The sequence below is a fragment of the Salvelinus fontinalis genome, chromosome 11 (assembly GCF_029448725.1).
Source record: "Salvelinus fontinalis isolate EN_2023a chromosome 11, ASM2944872v1, whole genome shotgun sequence".
In the NCBI taxonomy this organism is placed as follows: domain Eukaryota; kingdom Metazoa; phylum Chordata; class Actinopteri; order Salmoniformes; family Salmonidae; genus Salvelinus; species Salvelinus fontinalis.
In genome coordinates, this window is record NC_074675.1 from 45,309,613 (window position 1) to 45,330,237 (window position 20,625).

Genomic DNA, 20,625 nt, shown 5'->3' on the forward strand with positions numbered 1-20,625 from the left:
TTTGAGTTATGAACGAGGTGACATGGGTGCTTGACAAGGTTGTCTAGAGACTACCCATCATCTCGGAACCCAGAACCAAATGTTGCGTGCCAGGGCCATCTACTCTATTATTTCAGCTGACCTACTTCACTGTCTCAGACCATTCTCTAAGTATATTTTATTTATTTAACCTTTATCTAACTAGGCAAGTCAGTTAAGAACAAATTCTTATTTACAATGACCTGGGCAAACTCAGACGACGCTGGGCCAATTGTGCGCCGCCCTATCGGACTCCCAATCACGGCCGGATGTGATACAGCCTGGATTCGAACCAGGAACTGTAGTGAACTGAAGCCTCTTGCACTGAGATGCACTGCCTTATACCACTGCGACACTCGGGAGCCCTACTGCTATGTTTACATATCGACCCAGCATGCTTTGCATGTGTGGAGGAGTAATGCAAAACCAAGTATCTCTCTTGCATCCATTTAACAAAATCTCCTTTGTAGTTCCATTTTGTTTGCATGTGGGAGCCATGTTGATCCAGTAGATAAGCTCCTAAATGGGAGGGAGATAGTTTCAGGTATTTGATAGATGACTACCATATGTATTCGAGTGGTTGTTGATTTCAAGAGAACCTTTGGGGTACACCTGTGAGTTATGCAAGAACCACAGGCGGCCGTGGCACCTGTAATTGAGGAGGACGAGCTCATAGTAATGACTGGAACGGAATATATGGAATGGTATCGAGAACAGCAAACATGGTTTCTATGTGTTTGATACCATTCACTCTATTCCAGCCTTTATTATGAGCCATCCTCCCCTCAGCAGCTTCCTGTGGCAAGAACTCTATTAGTGGTTTTGGCTCCAAATCACATTTTATACGTCACATAGAGATTACTGCAGGTATAGAAGGTGCTGTGAAATGCTTGATAGCTCCCTCAGCAGTTCAGTACATCATCAGTTAATGACGACAAAACCATTCAAGTTATAAATAACAAGTCATAGAAGTAATAAGCGGTAGTATGCATGGTAATAATGGACTATTGGTATTTACAAATATAAAGTGGGTAGTGTCTTGGTCACGCAGTGGAATAACGTTAAATTGTATGCTGTTGGACTTCTTGAGAACCCGAGAGCCCATGCTTAATTTCTTCAGTCGCCTGAGGTTTTAGGGGCGCTGTTGCCTTCAACACCACGGTGGTGGTGTGACTGGACCATACCCGGTCATCTGTGACGTGCACACCAAAGAACTTGAAGCTTTTGAACCTCGCCACTGCAGCCCGTGCCGTTTTCCTTGCATCTCTCTGCCAGGACTCTAACCACCTCCCTGTAGGCTGTTGCGTCTGCGGTAAGGCCCACCACCATCGTGTCGTCAGCAAACTTAAATGGTGTTGGAGTCATGGGTGTACAAGGAGTACAGAAAGGGGCTGAGCACTATTCATTCGCGGGTGAGCTGTTTGTTCACCCGCACCCACCTGCAGTTGCTAAAATATCATCCGCAACCGCGCGACTGACTATGCGATGAAGTGAAAATCTGAGGCCCGCACTGAACCTAAACCCGCAAATATGGGAAAATGCGCTGTAGCCTACAGACTGCGGAACATTTTTGGGGGGAGATGATTTTAAAAATAGGCCCATGTTTCTGTTTTAATCGTTAAACATTTTGCCAACTCTCAGGCCGTGAAACACACTCTTCTCACGCTCTCATGGCACACCTCTTATATCTCACGCGCATTGAAAAGTACTGCTTTTATTGTTCTAATTAGTCCATTATAGTCAGTGCATTAACTTTTCAACTGTGCTCCAAATAGTTTTGAAATCGGAGCATCTGCGACTGCAATTTAACATCACGAGCGAACGTCTATCTAGAGTCTATCCTGTCTTGCTACAACGCTGAACTGCGGAATATTGAAGCATATTATTGGTGAAGTTATGTTAAGGATCAGGGGGATTGGATGCATGTTTTAAAGAAACGCCCCTCGAGATTGGAGTGGTAATGAATGGCGATAGAACCTTTATCGATGAGTTTAAAACTGTATAAAAAAAAAAAACTTATGTACAATGTTGTCAACAAAGTTAGGTTGCTGTTACTCCTGCTTCTAATGCAGAATGCAGCCTTTTGACAGCATATTTAATCCACATTTGCAAAAGTGATTTTGGTGATTGGCATTTAGGCTGTGACTGACCCAGAGTATGTTTTAGCAGGGACGTTTGGGACGGTGACCTGATTTGGAACTATGAAAAATAATTTTGTCAAACAGATTCTGAACCCAAAAGTGTACATTTTATTCTAGGGGGTGGACAATAAATAGAAACATAATTTAGTTTAGTGTGTAGGGGCAGATCTGTCATCTTCAGGATATTTTATCTATTTGCTATATTTAGTCTGATCAGTGGAACAATTGTCATTCTTAACAATGAGCAACGATATAGGGTAATTCCTGTGCTTGTCATCAAGAACACTACTGTTATTCCCCACACTTATTTTATATTTCCACTTCCCAATTTTGCCAGTGTTATCACTTATTTGAAATCTGATATGACTACTTGTGTCTTCGGAAATTAATTATACGAGGCCATGTATTTTTTCAGTCATTCATGGACAGTTTTGTATAAGTCATACAAATAAGCATGTTTATATTAAATATAATTTTACATTTTAGGGGGACTCAACTGTTTGTCAATTTGTTTTCCAATAATACTCTGAATACTCCAATAATACTCCCTGTGAGTCTTCTCTCCATCCTCTCATTCTGAATGTAGTCCGTGTATCCATATTCAAATGAGAGGGAGCGAGAGAGAGAAGTTGCCTGCACAGGTGTAAAGATCAAATGCTGCGTCCGCAGTTGGTTTGTTCTCACTCCTTTTGGTAAGGTTTGGGATATTGATTAACCTCTTCAGTTTATCTTGGATACATTTTGTGGATTTCACAGCGGTTTGTCTGATTAAATGTATTCCAGTGTGAATATCTAAAAAGGTAACCAGAACAAAGAAGTCTGAATCGTTCCAGTCGAAGGATGGGCAAGATTCAACACCTGATATTATGGGGTGAGTTCAAGTCTTGCATTTCACAAATGTATTCTTTTTCAGTGTTGATTAAAGTTCTACAGAAAGGTGAACTTTTTTAGGGTCTAAAAAACAAACAATCATTAAGTTCTACTAACAAGAGAAGCAAAACTGTAACATGGAAAGCAGATATTGTATTTGGCAGGGTATTAAACCAGAAAGAAAGGCGCAAGAGTGAGAATTGTTTCATTCTTTTTAATAAAAAATGTTCAAGTGACATTTACAATGGATATTCTGTTTGTAAAAAATATATCCCTAACTTCCTGGACTAGCATTCCCTCATGCAAATTCATGCAAAGACATCCTATCAAACAAATCTAATGGCACCCAGTTGTAGACATGGAATAACAGTGGTGTCATTTTACTGATTTTGGATCAGTTTTGCCTTCTAGATCACAATGAACATAATTACATGGGCAGAGGGAACCTGATCCTAGAACAGCACTCCTACTCTGAAACACTTGCTATGGCCCCTGATCTAGGATCAGGTCCCCCGTGTCCATGTAATTATAATCAATATGATCTAAAAGGCTAAACTAATCCTAGATCAGCACTTATATTCTGATATGCATTATGAATATGGCCCTGAATGATACACAGGTACTAAAAATCAATCAGTCAAATGTTAACATGACTTTTAGCCTTGCGTTATAAAGTTTGCTGAATAGGATCATTGATTATCATACTGGAACTGAAAATGACTGTAAGCTGTATATGAATGTTAACTCAAAATCATATTCAGATGCCTTCCTCCTTCCCTCCTCCCAGCTGTGTTGGTGGTGTGTTGTGTAGCTGAGAGACAGTACTTCCTCCAGTCACACTCCTCCACCTGGGAACAGGCCAGACTACACTGCCAGGTAGAACACAAAAATATGGAAACAGCTTTATTGTCCCCATGGGACACTTTTCCTGGACACAAACTTCTTGTACGCAATGTAAAACAGCAGTGGCCAATTAATGTGTGCAGGCTTTTGTCAACCACAACCTAGCTTTAAAATGGCTGGTTAAACCAGTGACTTGATTGAGGACAATGATTAGATGATGATGTTATCAAATATTATTGCTGGACTGGAACAGAAGCTGGAACACATTGGCCCTCTAGGACCAGTACTGACCCAATATACCTGATATTATCCTTGTCCTGTTAGGCGTGCTACAAGGAGATGGTGAGCCTGACCCCTGACAACATTCAGCAAATTGTCCAGAACCTGACCTCTTCTTACTGGATCGGCCTCCGCAAAACCATGAACAACAGCTCCTTCCCCTGGTCCCGCTGGTCCAACGGAGACCCCCTCACCTTCCAGAACTGGTACCCGGGTCACCCCATACTCTCCAAGCCCAAGAATCCTGTGAACATCTTTAACAACTATTCCATCAGCCCCCGTGACTGTGGGTGTTGCTGCACCAATAACAGCAACTCTAGCTACCATGGTAACTCTACAGATGACCTTTTCACAGAGAATGTAAACATGACTGCATCGGCAACGATGACACCAGCCGTGACAACCAAGGTGGCAAAGATGTTGTCTGTCATGACGAGCGGATCAACGTTCTTTACTGGAGTTACTGGTGGCATCAATGGCACCAATATGACTAGTGGGACCAATGGGACGAATGAAACTGAGACAGACGTGTACATTGAGGAGCCTTGCATAGCCATGCTCAGTTTCGGACTTTGGTTAGATAAAAACTGCTTAGAGCTTCTTCATTATATCTGCTATGAAGGTAGGGGGGGGGGGGGGGTTAAAAAATACAAATGTTCCTAATTTACTGTGATGTTCCCTTGAAGTGGACTGAGATGTTGATGTTTGGGGTGCATTACTTACTGATAAACATATTGATGTGTTTTCTTTGACTTGCACCCTTTCCCCCCCTCTTTCTCTTTCCCCCTCACCCCAACCCACCCCAATCAACAACCGCATCTCACCTGTGTATGTAGACCGTTTCTACGGTAATGCCACCGTGACCAACAAGACACTACACAACGCGACTCTGAGCTGGACCCGTGGGCCTGGTGACATCAGTGGATACAGGGTGGAGGTCAAGTCCACTGACTACAACCTGACCCTAAATCACAGCAGTCTGAACCAGACCTATGACCTTTCCAACCTCACCGCCGGAACCCAGTACAGAGTCCAGGTGTTCCCCATTAAGTGTGGAAGAGACCTCAACCCACAGAACGTCTCCTTCTACACCAGTGAATATGGGGAATACCACTAGTAGCAAATGTTACTGTTGAATAGGGCCACTACAACTGCTGTTGTTGCTACTGTTCCACTACTTCTAATACTAGTAGTTGTAGAGATCCTAGACAGATATCTATGTGTAGATGTTTATTATGATATTGCTGTAACAATGTGAAGACATCGATATCAATGATGACGATTATGCTAACTACTGATCATGAATTCTCTCTCAGAGCCTGGCGTGATCCAAGACCTCAATGTCACCAATGTCTCAGAAACAAGCATCTCGCTGTCCTGGTTCGCTCCTGAGGGCAACCGTGACTTGTACACCATTCAGGTGAGGGGTGAACCCGACCTGAAAATGACCACACGCACAGAGAGCGCCCTGGTCAAAGGCCTGATACCAGGAGGGTTCTACACGTTTGAGGTCAACACCGAGGTGGAGGACAAGTCCATCGAGGGAGATCGACAGGTTATCCCCTCCTACACCAGTGAGTCAGAGCACTGTTGTATTTCCTATGCAAATGTTTAACTGGTTTTCCTAGAGGAAAGTTTCCATAGTGGAAAATGTAAATAATAAGACTTTCCGTTTCAAATTCCATTTTCATTTCATTCCATTGAGAAAGTTAATGTAATTAGAATTGAAAGGTCAGTTTATACATTTATATTTGCAGTTAAGAATTTTTCTTAACTGACTTGCCTAGTTAAATAAATAAAATAAAAATGTTCAGTGCAGCTCACACACACACACACACACACACACACACACACACTGATCTCTCCTTTTTCCTTCAGAACCAGGAATGGTGTCAAACTTAAAGGCGTCTGCTCTTAATAAGAACAGTGTCCACTTCCAATGGGAACAGCCGAGAGGTAACACCTCTGGGTACAGAGTGCACGCCTGGAGAGAAGAAAACACCAAGTATGTAGGCTACTATAGAACGTTACCAAGTATGTAGGCTACTATAGAACGTTACCAAGTATGTAGGCTACTATAGAACGTTACCAAGTATGTAGGCTACTATAGAACGTTACCAAGTATGTAGGCTACTATAGAACGTTACCAAGTATGTAGGCTACTATAGAACGTTACCAAGTATGTAGGCCACTATAGAACGTTACCAAGTATGTAGGCCACTATAGAACGTTACCAAGCATGTAGGCCACTATAGAACGTTACCAAGCATGTAGGCCACTATAGAACGTTACCAAGCATGTAGGCCACTATAGAACGTTACCAAGCATGTAGGCCACTATAGAACGTTACCAAGAATGTAGGCCACTATAGAACGTTACCAAGCATGTAGGCCACTATAGAACGTTACCAAGCATATAGGCCACTATAGAACGTTACCAAGCATGTAGGCCACTATAGAACGTTACCAAGCATGTGGGCCACTATAGAACGTTACCAAGCATGTAGGCCACTATAGAACGTTACCAAGCATGTAGGCCACTATAGAACGTTACCAAGCATGTAGGCCACTATAGAACGTTACCAAGCATGTAGGCCACTATAGAACGTTACCAAGCATGTAGGCCACTATAGAACGTTACCAAGCATGTAGGCCACTATAGAACGTTACCAAGCATGTAGGCCACTATAGAACGTTACCAAGCATGTAGGCCACTATAGAACGTTACCAAGCATGTAGGCCACTATAGAACGTTACCAAGCATGTGGGCCACTATAGAACGTTACCAAGCATGTGGGCCACTATAGAACGTTACCAAGCATGTGGGCCACTATAGAACGTTACCAAGCATGTGGGCCACTATAGAACGTTACCAAGCATGTGGGCCACTATAGAACGTTACCAAGCATGTGGGCCACTATAGAACGTTACCAAGCATGTGGGCCACTATAGAACGTTAGCAAGCATGTGGGCCACTATAGAACGTTAGCAAGCATGTGGGCCACTATAGAACGTTAGCAAGCATGTGGGCCACTATAGAACGTTAGCAAGCATGTGGGCCACTATAGAACGTTAGCAAGCATGTGGGCCACTATAGAACGTTAGCAAGCATGTGGGCCACTATAGAACGTTAGCAAGCATGTGGGCCACTATAGAACGTTAGCAAGCATGTGGGCCACTATAGAACGTTAGCAAGCATGTGGGCCACTATAGAATGTTAGCAAGCATGTGGGCCACTATAGAATGTTACCAAGCATGTGGGCCACTATAGAACGTTACCAAGCATGTGGGCCACTATAGACACGGTAACAAGCATGTGGGCCACTATAGACACGGTAACAAGCATGTGGGCCACTATAGACACGGTAACACGCATGTGGGCCACTATAGACACGGTAACACGCATGTGGGCTACTATAGAACGGCAACACGCATGTGGGCCACTATAGAACGGCAACAAGCATGTGGGCCACTATAGACACGTTAACAAGCATGTGGGCCACTATAGACACGTTAACAAGCATGTGGGCCACTATAGACACGTTAACAAGCATGTGGGCCACTATAGACACGTTAACAAGCATGTGGGCCACTATAGACACGTTAACAAGCATGTGGCCCACTATAGACACGTTAACAAGCATGTGGGCCACTATAGACACGGTAACAAGCATGTGGGCCACTATAGACACGGTAACAAGCATGTGGGCCACTATAGACACGTTAACAAACATGTGGGCCACTATAGACACGTTAACAAACATGTGGGCCACTGTAGACACGTTAACAAGCATGTGGGCCACTGTAGACACGTTAACAAGCATGTGGGCCACTGTAGACACGTTAACAAGCATGTGGGCCACTGTAGAACGTTAACAAGCATGTGGGCCACTATAGACACGTTAACAAGCATGTGGGCTACTATAGACACGTTAACCAGCATGTGGGCTACTATAGACACGTTAACAAGCATGTGGGCTACTATAGACACGTTAACAAGCATGTGGGCTACTATAGACACGTTATCAAGCATGTGGGCTACTATAGACACGTTAACAAGCATGTGGGCTACTATAGACACGTTAACAAGCATGTGGGCTACTATAGACACGTTATCAAGCATGTGGGCTACTATAGACACGTTAACAAGCATGTGGGCTACTATAGACACGTTAACAAGCATGTGGGCTACTATAGACACGTTAACAAGCATGTGGGCTACTATAGACACGTTAACAAGCATGTGGGCTACTATAGACACGTTATCAAATATGTGGGCTACTATAGAACGTTAACAAGTATGTAGGCTACTATAGAACGTTAACAAGCATGTGGGCTACTATAGACACGTTACCAAGCATGTGGGCTACTATAGACACGTTAACAAGCATGTGGGCTACTATAGACACGTTAACAAGCATGTGGGCTACTATAGACACGTTAACAAGCATGTGGGCTACTATAGACACGTTAACAAGCATGTGGGCTACTATAGACACGTTAACAAGCATGTGGGCTACTATAGACACGTTAACAAGCATGTGGGCTACTATAGACACGTTAACAAGCATGTGGGCTACTATAGACACGTTAACAAGCATGTGGGCTACTATAGACACGTTAACAAGCATGTAGGCTACTATAGAACGTTAACAAGTATGTGGGCTACTATAGAACGTTAACAAGTCGTAGCCCAAAACAAAGAGCAAATAAAATTTTATTGGTCACATACACATGGTTAGCAGATGTTATTGCGAGTGTAGCGAAATGCTTGCGCTTCTAATTCCGACATTGCAGCAATAAATAACATGTAATCTAAAAATTCCACAACAGCTACCTAATACACACAAATCTAAGTAAAGGAATAGAATAAGAATACGTACATAAATTCAGCAATAAAAGAAACGTCCTCTCACTGTCGACTGCGTTTTATTTTCAGCGAACTTAACATGTGTAAATATTTGTATGAACATAACAAGATTCAACAACTGAGACATAAACTGAACAAGTTCCACAGACGTGTGAAAGATTAGTGGAATCTGTGAGTAGCTGGACAGGTAGGATGACTGACAGTGAAGGTGAACAGGTGGTCACGGGTCAGGTGACAGAGGAATGGGTGAGACTGAGGCAGGAAATCCTTTAACCATTAAGTGGTATATTTACTGGGTAGTGTGGATTCATGGATGCACAGAACTTCTGGATTAGACGGAGTTAAGCAAGAGAAAGCAGCGAGATCGGGTGATGGCGGTTTCCTCCTTTTATGGAGTTGAGATCTGTCGGACATTTCCACCTGACGTAATTAAAGCGCCCCTAGCCCAGCTGAGCAAGTGGCCATGAATTAAAGGATTCTTCCACCAACTCCATGGGCCTTTTCTACAATGTGACTAACAGAAATGGAATAATGTGTCCCTGAACAAGGGGGGGTGAAAATCAAAAGTAACAGCCAGTATCTGGTGTGACCACCAGCTGCATTAAGCACTGTAGTGCATCTCCTCCTCATGGACTGCACCAGATTTGCCAGTTCTTGCTGTGAGATGTTACCCCATTCTTCCACCAAGGCACCTGCAAGTTCCCAGACATTTCTAGGGGGAATGGCCCTAGCCCTCACCCTCTGATCCAACAGGTCCCAGACGTGCTCAATGGGATTGAGATCCGGGCTCTTCGCTGGCCTTGGCAGAACACTGACATTCCTGTCATGCAGGAAATCATGCACAGAACAAGCAGTATGGCTGGTGGAATTGTCATGCTGGAGGGTCATGTCAGGATGAGTCTGCAGGAAGGGTACCACATGAGGGAGGAGTAAGTGTTCCCTGTAACGCACAGCATTGAGATTGCCTGCAATTACAACAAGCTCAGTCCAATGATGCTGTGACACATCGCCCCAGACCATAACGGACCCTCCACCTCCAAATCGATCCTGCTCCAGAGTACAGGCCTCGGTGTAACGCTCATTCCTTCGACGATAAACCCGAATCCGACCATCACCCCTGGTGTGAGAAAACCGCAACTTGTCAGTGAAGAGCACATTTTGCCAGTCCTGTCTGGTCCAGTGACGGCGGGTTTGTGCCCATAGGCGACATTGTTGCCGGTGATGTCTGGGGAGGACCTGCCTAACAACAGGCCTACAAGCCCTGAGTCCAGCCTCTCTCAGCCTATTGCGGACAGTCTGAGCACTGATGGAGGGATTGTGCATTCCTGATGTAACTCGGGCAGTTGCACCTGTCCCGCAGGTGTGATGTTCGGATGTACCGATCCTGTGCAGGTGTTGTTACACGTGGTCTGCCACTGCGAGGACGGTCAGCTGTCCGTCCTGTCTCCCTGTAGCGCTGTCTTAGGCGTCTCACAGTATAGATATTGCAATTTATTGCCCTGGCCACATCTCCAGTCCTCATGCCTCCTTGCAGCATGCCTAAGGCACATTCACACGGATAAGCAGGGACCCTGGGCATCTTTCTTTTGGTGTTTTTCAGAGTCAGTAGAAAGGCCTCTTTAGTGTCCTAAGTTTTCATAACTGTGACCTTAATTGCCTACCGTCTGTAAGCTGTTAGTGTCTTAACGACCGTTCCCCAGGTGCATGTTCATTAATTGTTCATTGAATAAGCATGGGAAACAGTGTTTAAACCCTTTACAATGAAGATCTGTGAAGTTTTTACAAATTATCTTTGAAAGACAGGGTCCTGCTGAGTACATAAATATATGGATGAGCAGTGACAGAGCGCATAGGCAAGATGCGATAATGGTATAAAATACAGTGTGTATATATACACTGCTCAAAAAAATAAAGGGAACACTTAAACAACACAATGTAACTCCAAGTCAATTACACTTCTGTGAAATCAAACTGTCCACTTAGGAAGCAACACTGATTGACAATAAATTACACATGCTGTTGTGCAAATGGAATAGACAAAAGGTGGAAATTATAGGCAATTAGCAAGACACCCCCAATAAAGGAGTGATTCTGCAGGTGGTGACCACAGACCACTTCTCAGTTCCTATGCTTCCTGGCTGATGTTTTGGTCACTTTTGAATGCTGGCGGTGCTCTCACTAGTGGTAGCATGAGACGGAGTCTACAACCCACACAAGTGGCTCAGGTAGTGCAGCTCATCCAGGATGGCACATCAATGCGAGCTGTGGCAAGAAGGTTTGCTGTGTCTGTCAGCGTAGTGTCCAGAGCATGGAGGCGCTACCAGGAGACAGGCCAGTACATCAGGAGACGTGGAGGAGGCCATAGGAGGGCAACAACCCAGCAGCAGGACCGCTACCTCCGCCTTTGTGCAAGGAGTAGCACTGCCAGAGCCCTGCAAAATGACCTCCAGCAGGCCACAAATGTGCATGTGTCAGCATATGGTCTCACAAGGGCTCTGAGGATCTCATCTCGGTACCTAGTGGCAGTCAGGCTACCTCTGGCGAGCACATGGAGGTGCGGCCCCACAAAGAAATGCCAACCCACACCATGACTGACCCACCGCCACACCTGTCATGCTGGAGGATGTTGCAGGCAGCAGAACATTCTCCACGGCGTCTCCAAACTCTGTCACGTCTGTCACATGTGCTCATGTGCTCAGTGTGAACCTGCTTTCATCTGTGAAGAGCACAGGGCGCCAGTGGCGAATTTGCCAATATTGGTGTTCTCTGGCAAATGCCAAATGTCCTGCACGGTGTTGGGCTGTAAGCACAACCCCCACCTGTGGACGTCGGGCCCTCATACCGCCCTCATGGAGTCTGTTTCTGACCGTTTGAGCAGACACATGCACATTTGTGGCCTGCTGGAGGTCATTTTGCAGGGCTCTGGCAGTGCTACTCCTTGCACAAAGGCGGAGGTAGCGGTCCTGCTGCTGGGTTGTTGCCCTCCTATGGCCTCCTCCACGTCTCCTGATGTACTGGCCTGTCTCCTGGTAGCGCCTCCATGCTCTGGACACTACGCTGACAGACACAGCAAACCTTCTTGCCACAGCTCGCATTGATGTGCCATCCTGGATGAGCTGCACTACCTGAGCCACTTGTGTGGGTTGTAGACTCCGTCTCATGCTACCACTAGTGAGAGCACCGCCAGCATTCAAAAGTGACCAAAACATCAGCCAGGAAGCATAGGAACTGAGAAGTGGTCTGTGGTCACCACCTGCAGAATCACTCCTTTATTGGGGGTGTCTTGCTAATTGCCTATAATTTCCACCTTTTGTCTATTCCAGTTGCACAACAGCATGTGCAATTTATTGTCAATCAGTGTTGCTTCCTAAGTGGACAGTTTGATTTCACAGAAGTGTGATTGACTTGGAGTTACATTGTGTTGTTTAAGTGTTCCCTTTATTTTTTTGAGCAGTGTATATATATATATATATAGAGATGAGTAAGCAAGATATGTAAACATTAAAGTGACTAGTGATCCATTTATTAAAGTGGCTAAAGATTTAAGTCTGTAGAGAGGCTGCTGCCTACATGTGTTAGTTATGGCTGTTTAACAGTCTGATGGCCTTGAGATAGAAGCTGTTTTTCAGTCTCTTGGTCCCAGCTTTGCCATTTCACTTTCTACTGCTAATGTTTTCATAAATAAACAGACCCAACTGTTGCGTCATGGGAACAGTCAGGACATGCATGTAAAAATGGCATGCAAATTCACATAGAAATGTAATGTATAGAACACACTCCATTACCCTGCTTTATGGAACAGAGAACAGACTCTGAACTACAGTGTGTGACAAGGACGCATGTGAACAGGATTGACACAAGGCCATTGTTTATTTTGAGTATAGCACGTCTGAAATATTCTTGGAGAATCTGACAGACACGAGTCTGACGGTGGGGAACCAGCCGGCAGGTGCCAAGGTCTGGCTGAGCGTTGTGGCACTGGTGCCCAACGGATCGGTTGAGGGAGAACTCAGCAAAGTGATGGGCCTTACCAGTGAGTATGGACAGATGATAATGGTGTAAGGTGAAATTGCCCCTGGACACACTGATCGGGGGTCAGTTTTGCATTTTCCCCACTAATGGTTAAGGTTGGGGGAGGCAAAGCTGATCCTAGACCTGTACCTAGGGGAAACTTCTCGCCGGAGCGACGATAATGAAGCATTAGTTCATTGAGAGGGTGGTTGATTGGGTGGTGGATTTATTGGGTGGTGGCTTTATTGGGTGGTTGATTGGTAAGGTGGACAGTATTTTTGTGAATGGTGTATAATAACTGTATATTATCATAGCAATAGCCTAATCATTTCACACTACCATTATTATTCTCAATTTGTCACTTTTATATCTTTCTCTTGTCTCACATTCATCCTTCTCTCCCTATTTCCCTTTCTCCCCCATAGCTCCAGGTGAAGTTACTAACTTACTGCTGCTCATTACTGAGGACACCATCAACGTGTCCTGGAAACATCCTCAGGGAAACTACGAGATATTCAGTGTTCAGCTCAACCTAACCGCCTCTAACAAGGAAGTGAAAGCAGAGAATACAACTGCCAGTCAACTCTCATTCACCGACCTAAAGGCAGGAGCTAGCTATACAGTGACAGTCACCACTCTAAATGGGTATCTCAAGAGTGGCCCAGTGAGCAATACTAATTTCACTCGTGAGTTACTAGTTAATCTTTCTCTCTTTGAATAGATGAACACATTCCATCAATATTGATACATAGCAGTAGTATAAAAATACAAGAAAGACATTTAGACTTTTTATTGTTGACATTTAGTCAATATTATTCTTACCCATGTACAGTACATTGTCAAAGGGCAACAGCTGATGTGAATTTCAAAAGCTTTTGACCTTTGAGAGGTTTTGCACTTTGAGATGTATAATTTTCCATTATACCTTTAAGTCACGCCTCTCTCTACCGTTCTTCTGTCTCCTTCCCTTAGTTCCTCTCCCACCGCAATCAGCCAAAATCGATTTCTTCAATAAGAGTCATGTCACCCTGTCGTGGAAAGCCCCCGTGGCATCCCAAGGTGTAGAAGTAAATTACCTGGTGAAATACTTAACTGAATTCTGGAATGATACGGAGACGAAGGAGACAAACGCCACCAACTATACATTTCATGAGTTGCATGCTGGAACCAATTACACCTTCGAAGTACGAGTGACGGCAGGAACCCAGGAAAGCCAGCCCATCCAAACATCACAGAACACAAGTAAATTACTCACCACATCAGACATATTTACATGTTGTTGAAATATCTCGCTAACATATCTAATAATGATCGGTGACAATGTTTGTTGTGGGTGACCTTTATTCATCACATCTTAACTCACATGGGTCTCTCTCTGGGTCTTGCTCGCTCTCTCTCTCTCTCTTTCCCTTCTCTCCCCCCCTCTCTCTGCCAGATGCTACGGTGAGAGTTCGAACTATGACTATGGCGTGTTCCTCCAGCGAACCTTCCATCTGTGAGGATAGCGGAACACAGAGAGTAGTCCTGCAAAATGTGAGGTCATCACAACATCCTCCAATCACAGTACATTCATCACCAGATCCTCCAATCACGTTACATTCATCACCACATCTTCCAATTACATTACATTCATCACCACATCCTCCAATCACATTACATGTGTAGTCATTTTTAGCAGCTGCTCCTATCCAGAGCCACATACAATGAATTGGTAAAACAACCACATAGCAGGATAATTGCAAGAAATATTTTTGTAAAAAGCTGCAATGAGCAACAGTAGTTAGTGAAAATATAGAGAAAAATACATACAGAAGTTCAGTGTCAGATGTTTTCCCCCATCACATACCGAATAAATCAAATGGAATATATTGTCTTACACGTTGAATACAAAACTATTTTTTTTCTGTATTTTTATGTCTGTACTTTTTTTGTTACAGTTGAAGAGCCATTTCCGCAAGTCGTTCAGCAAGATGGAAAATGAAATTTGGGTTGATAAGGTGTTCTGGGAACTGGAGTGGCGAGAGGCATAATTGCACATGCACACACACACACACACACACTTGTACAGATCATCTATTCAATATAATTTCTTAGTCAAGATTAAGATGAATTGTATTTTGATAATAAAAAAATATATAACAATAGATAAATGAAGTTAGATGCATGCCAAGAATGTATGTGTTTTGAATTTCTTGTCTTGTCTATACTTGTCCTGCTTGTTTTCAGGATATATGTTTTACAAATGCATTTTAGTAAGGTATTTTCTCTGACCAAATTACTGAATAAAAATCTGACTGTCTTGGTGTGCATTATATATATATTTTTACTAGTGTTTTCTTTAAAACTAGGTTTTTGCATCTCGATCAAGAAGACACCTGATGCTCAGGACGAATATGTGTTGGAAGTTGGTTATTCAATTCAACTTAACTGGAGACCCCCAGCAAGCATGTGACATAATAGTTTTTTAATTGTTTTTATTTGTAATTGGTCAGCCATCTTAGGCGGGTCAGTGGATTACTTTTGTATGGTTGCTCAATGTTGAAGATTAAATTGTATCCACTCAGATCCGTTGAGGTCCTTCCTATAGGTAGTTATTATAATTAATTACTATAGCTGTCTATTAATATAGCTTTGTATCTATTGTAATGGACAGCTATAGTAAAATAGCTATAGTGCGAGGTAGAACCTTCAGAATAAGCTGGCCTGTGGCTTGCTGACACCTATCTCCTGTTTGAGAGACAAGGCAACCTCCAGAGTATTTAAAATACATATGTCAAAGAATATGTCAAATATGTCAAAGAAGAAAATGCTTGAAATTTTTTTTTGCATAACCTAATTTGTTGAAAAGGGTTGTTCAAAAGGTACTAAACACTGGTGCACATATTTGTGTCTGTCCCATTTCATAGAGGAAGAGGAGAGGAGACAAAAAAAAGTTGGGAGGATAGCAAAGGAGAAGAGGGCAAGGGACAGGTAATCCTTCACGCTGTGTCACAGGTTGTGCTGTCTGGTTCAGTCTGCTTTCCAACAGACAGGGAGACAAATTCACCTTTCATCAGCACAATAATCCAAAACACAAGGCCAAATATACACGAACGTTGCTTACCAAGACGACATTGAATGTTCCAGTTTTGATTTAAATTGGCTAAAAAATCTATAGCAGTCTAAAATTGCCGTTTAACAATGATCGACAACCAACTTGACAGAGTTTGAAGAATTTTCAAATGAATTGTGCAAATATTGTACAATCCAGGTGTGCAAAGCTCTTAGAGACTTGCCCAGAAAGACTAACAGCTTTAATTGATGCCAATGTAATTCTAACATGTTTTGACTCAGGGGTTGTGAATACTTTTGTTAATGAGATATTTCTGTAATTCATGAAAATAAAAATGGGTGAGAAACTATCTATTTAATCCATCTTGAATTCAGGCTCTAGCAAATGTGGAATAAGTCAAGGTGTATGAATACTTCCCGAAGGCACTGTGAGAATCAATACATAAATATATAAAAGTGTTTTATTTGTTCAATAGTTTTTTTAAACAAATTTCCTTCCACTTAGATAGTTGATAAAAACAAATGTAATCCCACCTTGTAACACAACAAAATGTGGAACAATTAAAGGGTTGTGAACACATTCTGAAGGCAATGTACAATGCGATCAATCTATCTCGGATGAGTTAGTTGACTATTATGATCTATTGACTCAATGTCAAAGTACATTGTCAATATACAATTGAAGTCGGAAGTTTACATACACCTTAGCCAAATACATTTAAACTCAGTTTTTCACAATTCCTGACATTTAATCATAGTAAAAATTCCCTGTCTTAAATCAGGTAGGATCACCACTTTATTTTAAGGATGTGAAATGTCAGAATAATAGCGAGAATGATTTATTTCAGCTTTTAATTTCTTTCATCAAATTCCAAGTGGGTCAGAAGTTTACATACACTCAATTAGTATTTGGTAGCATTGCCTTTAAATTGTTTAATTTGGGTCAAACGTTTTGGGTAGCCTTCTCACAATAAGTTGGGTGAAATTTGGCCCATTCCTCCTGACAGAGCTCGTGTTTTTAGGCCTCCTTGCTTGCACATGCTTCTTCAGTTCTGCCCACACATTTTCTATATGATTGAGGTCAGGGCTTTGTGATGGCTACTCCAATACCTTGACTTTGTTGTCCTTAAGCCATTTTGCCACAACTTTGGAAGTATGCTTGGGGTCATTGTCCACTTGGAAGACCCAATTGCAACCAAGCTTTAACTTCCTGACTGATATCTTGAGATGTTGCTTCAATATATCCACATAATTTTCCATCCTCATGATGCCATCTATTTTGTGAAGTGCACCAGTCCCTCCTGCAGCAAAGCACCCCCACAACATGATGCTGTCACCCCCGTGCTTCACGGTTGGGATGGTGTTCTTCGGCTTACTCCCCCTTTTTCCTCCAAACATAACAATGGTCATTATGGCCAAACAGTTGTTTCATCAGACCAGAGGACATTTCTCCAAAAAGTACGAACTTTGTCCCCATGTGCAGTTGCAAACCGTGGTCTGGCTTTTTTATGGCGGTTTTGAAGCAGTGGCTTCTTCCTTGCTGAGCGGTGTCGTGGTAATTTCCTGTATTACTCAATGATGAGAGAGCAAACCACACACAAGTCAGAGTTATATTATAAAGTCCATCTTTAATTATATATGAGCTTCACCATAGCCCTTTTTTGACGCTCAGATCAATTCAGTGTCTATAAATGAATTATCTGAGAGTTCCTACAATACAATTCTTTGTATAATTTATAGTCAAGACACACCCCTCTCAACTTACGTGACGAATAACAGATCTTAGGAACATTACAAAGAACCTTTTACTTGAAAGAGGAGTATCCCATCCAGATAGCATTAACTATAAATTATCATTCAGTTTGGTCTCCTAAAACGAGATTCTAATCTCGTTCTTGGTACCGCTTAGGACCAAAACATTACCTCATCCAATGGCATATATCAATTGTCAATTCTAGATACTCTCATCTCAAATACACCCCCTCCTGGACAAGATCAGAAAAGACAGTGAGCCTCTTAGGTCATATACTAGGTCAAGATAAGGGCAACCTCAGAGGGGACATACAATAGTTACAGACACATTCCCATAAGAAGACAAGCCTCCATTCTGTCCTCCTCCCCTTCTGATATTCTTCATAGCATCACATGGTTTAACAGATACATTGACATATGAAGACAAGCCTGACCTCTCCCCTCTCTGGCCCCAAGTGACTGAGCCCTAGCTGAGAAGGGATAACTGCAACTGCCAACAGTATAGTCCAAAAGAAGACATTCTAATGACCAGAATAAAATAAAACATCTTATTTATCTATGTTACCTAACTAATTCTGATTCAGCCACGACAGCGGCCTTTCAGGTTATGTTGATATAGGACTCGTTTTACTGTGGATATAGATACATTTGTACCTGTTTCGTCCAGCATCTTCACAAGGTCCTTTGCTGTTGTTCTGGGATTGATTTGCACCTTTCGCACCAAAGTACGTTCATCTCAAGGAGACAGAACGCGTCTCCTTGCTGAGCGGTATGACGACTGCGTGGTCCCATGGTGTTTAAACTTGCGTACTATTGTTTGTACAGATGAACGTGGTACCTTCAGGCGTTTGGAAATTGCTCCCAAGGATGAACCAGACTTGTGGAGGTCTACAATTTTTTTTCTGAGGTCTTGGCTGATTTCTTTTGATTTTCCCCATGATGTCAAGCAAAGAGGCACTGAGTTTGAAGGTAGGCCTTGAAATACATCCACATGTACACCTCCAATTGACTCAAATTATGTCAAGTAGGCTAACAGAGGCTTCTAAAGCCATGACATAATTTTCTGGAATTTTCCAAGCTGTTTAAAGGCACAGTCAACTTAGTGTATGTAAACCTCTGACCCATTGGAATTGTGATACAGTGAATTGTAAGTGAAATAATCTGTCTGTAAACAATTTTTGGAAAAATCACTTGTGTCATGCACAAAGTAGATGTCGTAACCGACTTGCCAAAACTATAGTTAACAAAACATTTGTGGAGTGGTTGAAAAACGAGTTTTAATGATTCCAAGCTAAGTGTATGTTAACTTCCGACTTCAACTGTAGGTCCAGTAGCCAACCAGTTTTGATGACTGTGACCTTGTTCTTCTTTTCGTGATTCCTATAAACCTAGTCTTCCAAACAAAAACCAACAGAACATGCTTCTTGAGACCACTTCTTATGTGGTATCGTATGCTTAAACTATTCTGTCACTGTCTGCCTCATATACCATTCCTCTCCCCCATCGTGTAGTTCCCAGATGTGTCCAGAGCGGTGGCTGTGGTGGCTGCAACTTCTTCTCTGTGGGTCTGGAGGAGAACAGGAAGTGGAGGGAAAGCTCAGAAATCTGTCAACAGCCCAGCTGCCATAAAGGACCACACTGAGATGGTAGGAAGAAGGAGAGAGGGATAAAAAAGAGAGTGTGTGTGTGTGTGTGTGAGAGAGAGCAAAAAGATGCAGCAGATTGAGGTAGATATTTTATTAGTGTGATCCTCAGAGAGAGAAGAGTGAGGAAGAATGAGATTAGAGATCAGGGTTGTTGACAGATACATATAGTTGGTACCAGAGCTATACAGTATACTGTGTGTGTGCGCAGGTTTCCTCCAGACATTACGCTTGGCATTCAGGCCAAAGAGTTCAATCTTGGTTTTATCAAACCAGAGAATCTTTAGGTGCCTTTTGGCAAACTCCAAGTGGGCTGTCATCTGCCTTTTACTGAGGAGTGGCTTCCGTCTGGCCACTCTACCATAAAGGCCTGATTGGATATGTGATAACCTTCCAGAAGGACACCAAAGAGGAACTCTGGAGCTCTGTCAGAGTGACCATCGGGTTCTTGGTCACCTCCATGACAAAGGCCATTCTCCCTAGATTGCTCAGTTTGGTCTGGCGGCTAGCTCTAGGAAGAGTCTTGGTGGTTCCAAACTTCCAAAATAGCTCCTTGGTCATGTTCTTGAGATCCAGCCAGAGCCCCGGACTTGAACCCGATCAAACATCTCTGGAGAGACAGCTCAAGGACAGAACTATATGTAATGTGACCTTGGTATGCACCATGACCATCACCACTATAAACTGTCAATAAATGGTTGGATAAAGATAAGCTGAAGGACATATACATGAGTCTAGGGCTGTCCCTGACACAAAAAAAATCCTGTTGAACCAAAAGTCCTGTTCTTTCGACCAATTTACTGAACATTTTTAAACTTGTATTTTTCCGTATATAGACATACCCTATGTGTTTGAATAAAAACAACTTTATTCATTGAGCTTGTCTGATGCTTAAAGCTTACAGTTTGATGAAATAAGACAAATGCATCGAGAGTGTGCCACGAGATATAGATATAAAGAAGAAAAAACCTTAACTGTTCTCATGCTGGCTTTCACAGATTCTGATGTTACTCTCCAGAAGTTGCCGGTGGTAGGCTACACGTGGAGTCGGCAACCTTTCTCATGTGGAATAACAATTTATTTGACCATTTCTAGCAATCTGCGTGCCAGTTATGGTTTTTATATGCACATTTTCATTAAACAGTCTT

At 42.8% G+C, this 20,625-nt stretch overlaps 1 protein-coding gene across 5 annotated transcripts; it reads left to right on the forward strand.

Moving 5' to 3' along the window:
• The first annotated feature begins 64 nt into the window (after nucleotides 1–64).
• Nucleotides 65–15,330, forward strand: LOC129865810 (receptor-type tyrosine-protein phosphatase eta). Of its 5 annotated transcripts, none has more exons than XM_055938822.1 (12): nucleotides 65–2,851; nucleotides 2,943–3,030; nucleotides 3,817–3,905; nucleotides 4,197–4,773; nucleotides 4,988–5,245; nucleotides 5,468–5,725; nucleotides 6,030–6,156; nucleotides 12,905–13,053; nucleotides 13,457–13,717; nucleotides 14,004–14,273; nucleotides 14,467–14,564; nucleotides 14,969–15,330. In XM_055938822.1, the coding sequence occupies exons 2-12, from the start codon at nucleotides 3,000–3,002 to the stop codon at nucleotides 15,059–15,061; spliced, it is 2,211 nt and encodes a 736-aa protein (XP_055794797.1). In that variant the 5' UTR covers nucleotides 65–2,851; nucleotides 2,943–2,999; the 3' UTR covers nucleotides 15,062–15,330. The 5 variants fall into 5 exon arrangements, with proteins under 5 accessions (XP_055794797.1, XP_055794798.1, XP_055794801.1 ...); XM_055938823.1 differs by having other exon boundaries at nucleotides 65–1,430; nucleotides 2,746–3,030; XM_055938826.1 differs by having other exon boundaries at nucleotides 65–1,430.
• The last annotated feature ends 5,295 nt before the right edge of the window (nucleotides 15,331–20,625 follow it).

What these genes read in the sequence shown, in the direction of transcription:
- LOC129865810 (XM_055938822.1), top strand. Translation starts at nt 3,000, where the DNA reads ATGGGCAAGATTCAACACCTGATATTATGGG. An exon ending in TCAACACCTGATATTATGGG is followed by an intron (nt 3,031 to 3,816) that starts GTGAGTTCAAGT and finishes CCCTCCTCCCAG; the next exon opens with CTGTGTTGGTGGTGTGTTGT. An exon ending in AGAGAGTAGTCCTGCAAAAT is followed by an intron (nt 14,565 to 14,968) that starts GTGAGGTCATCA and finishes TTTTTGTTACAG; the next exon opens with TTGAAGAGCCATTTCCGCAA.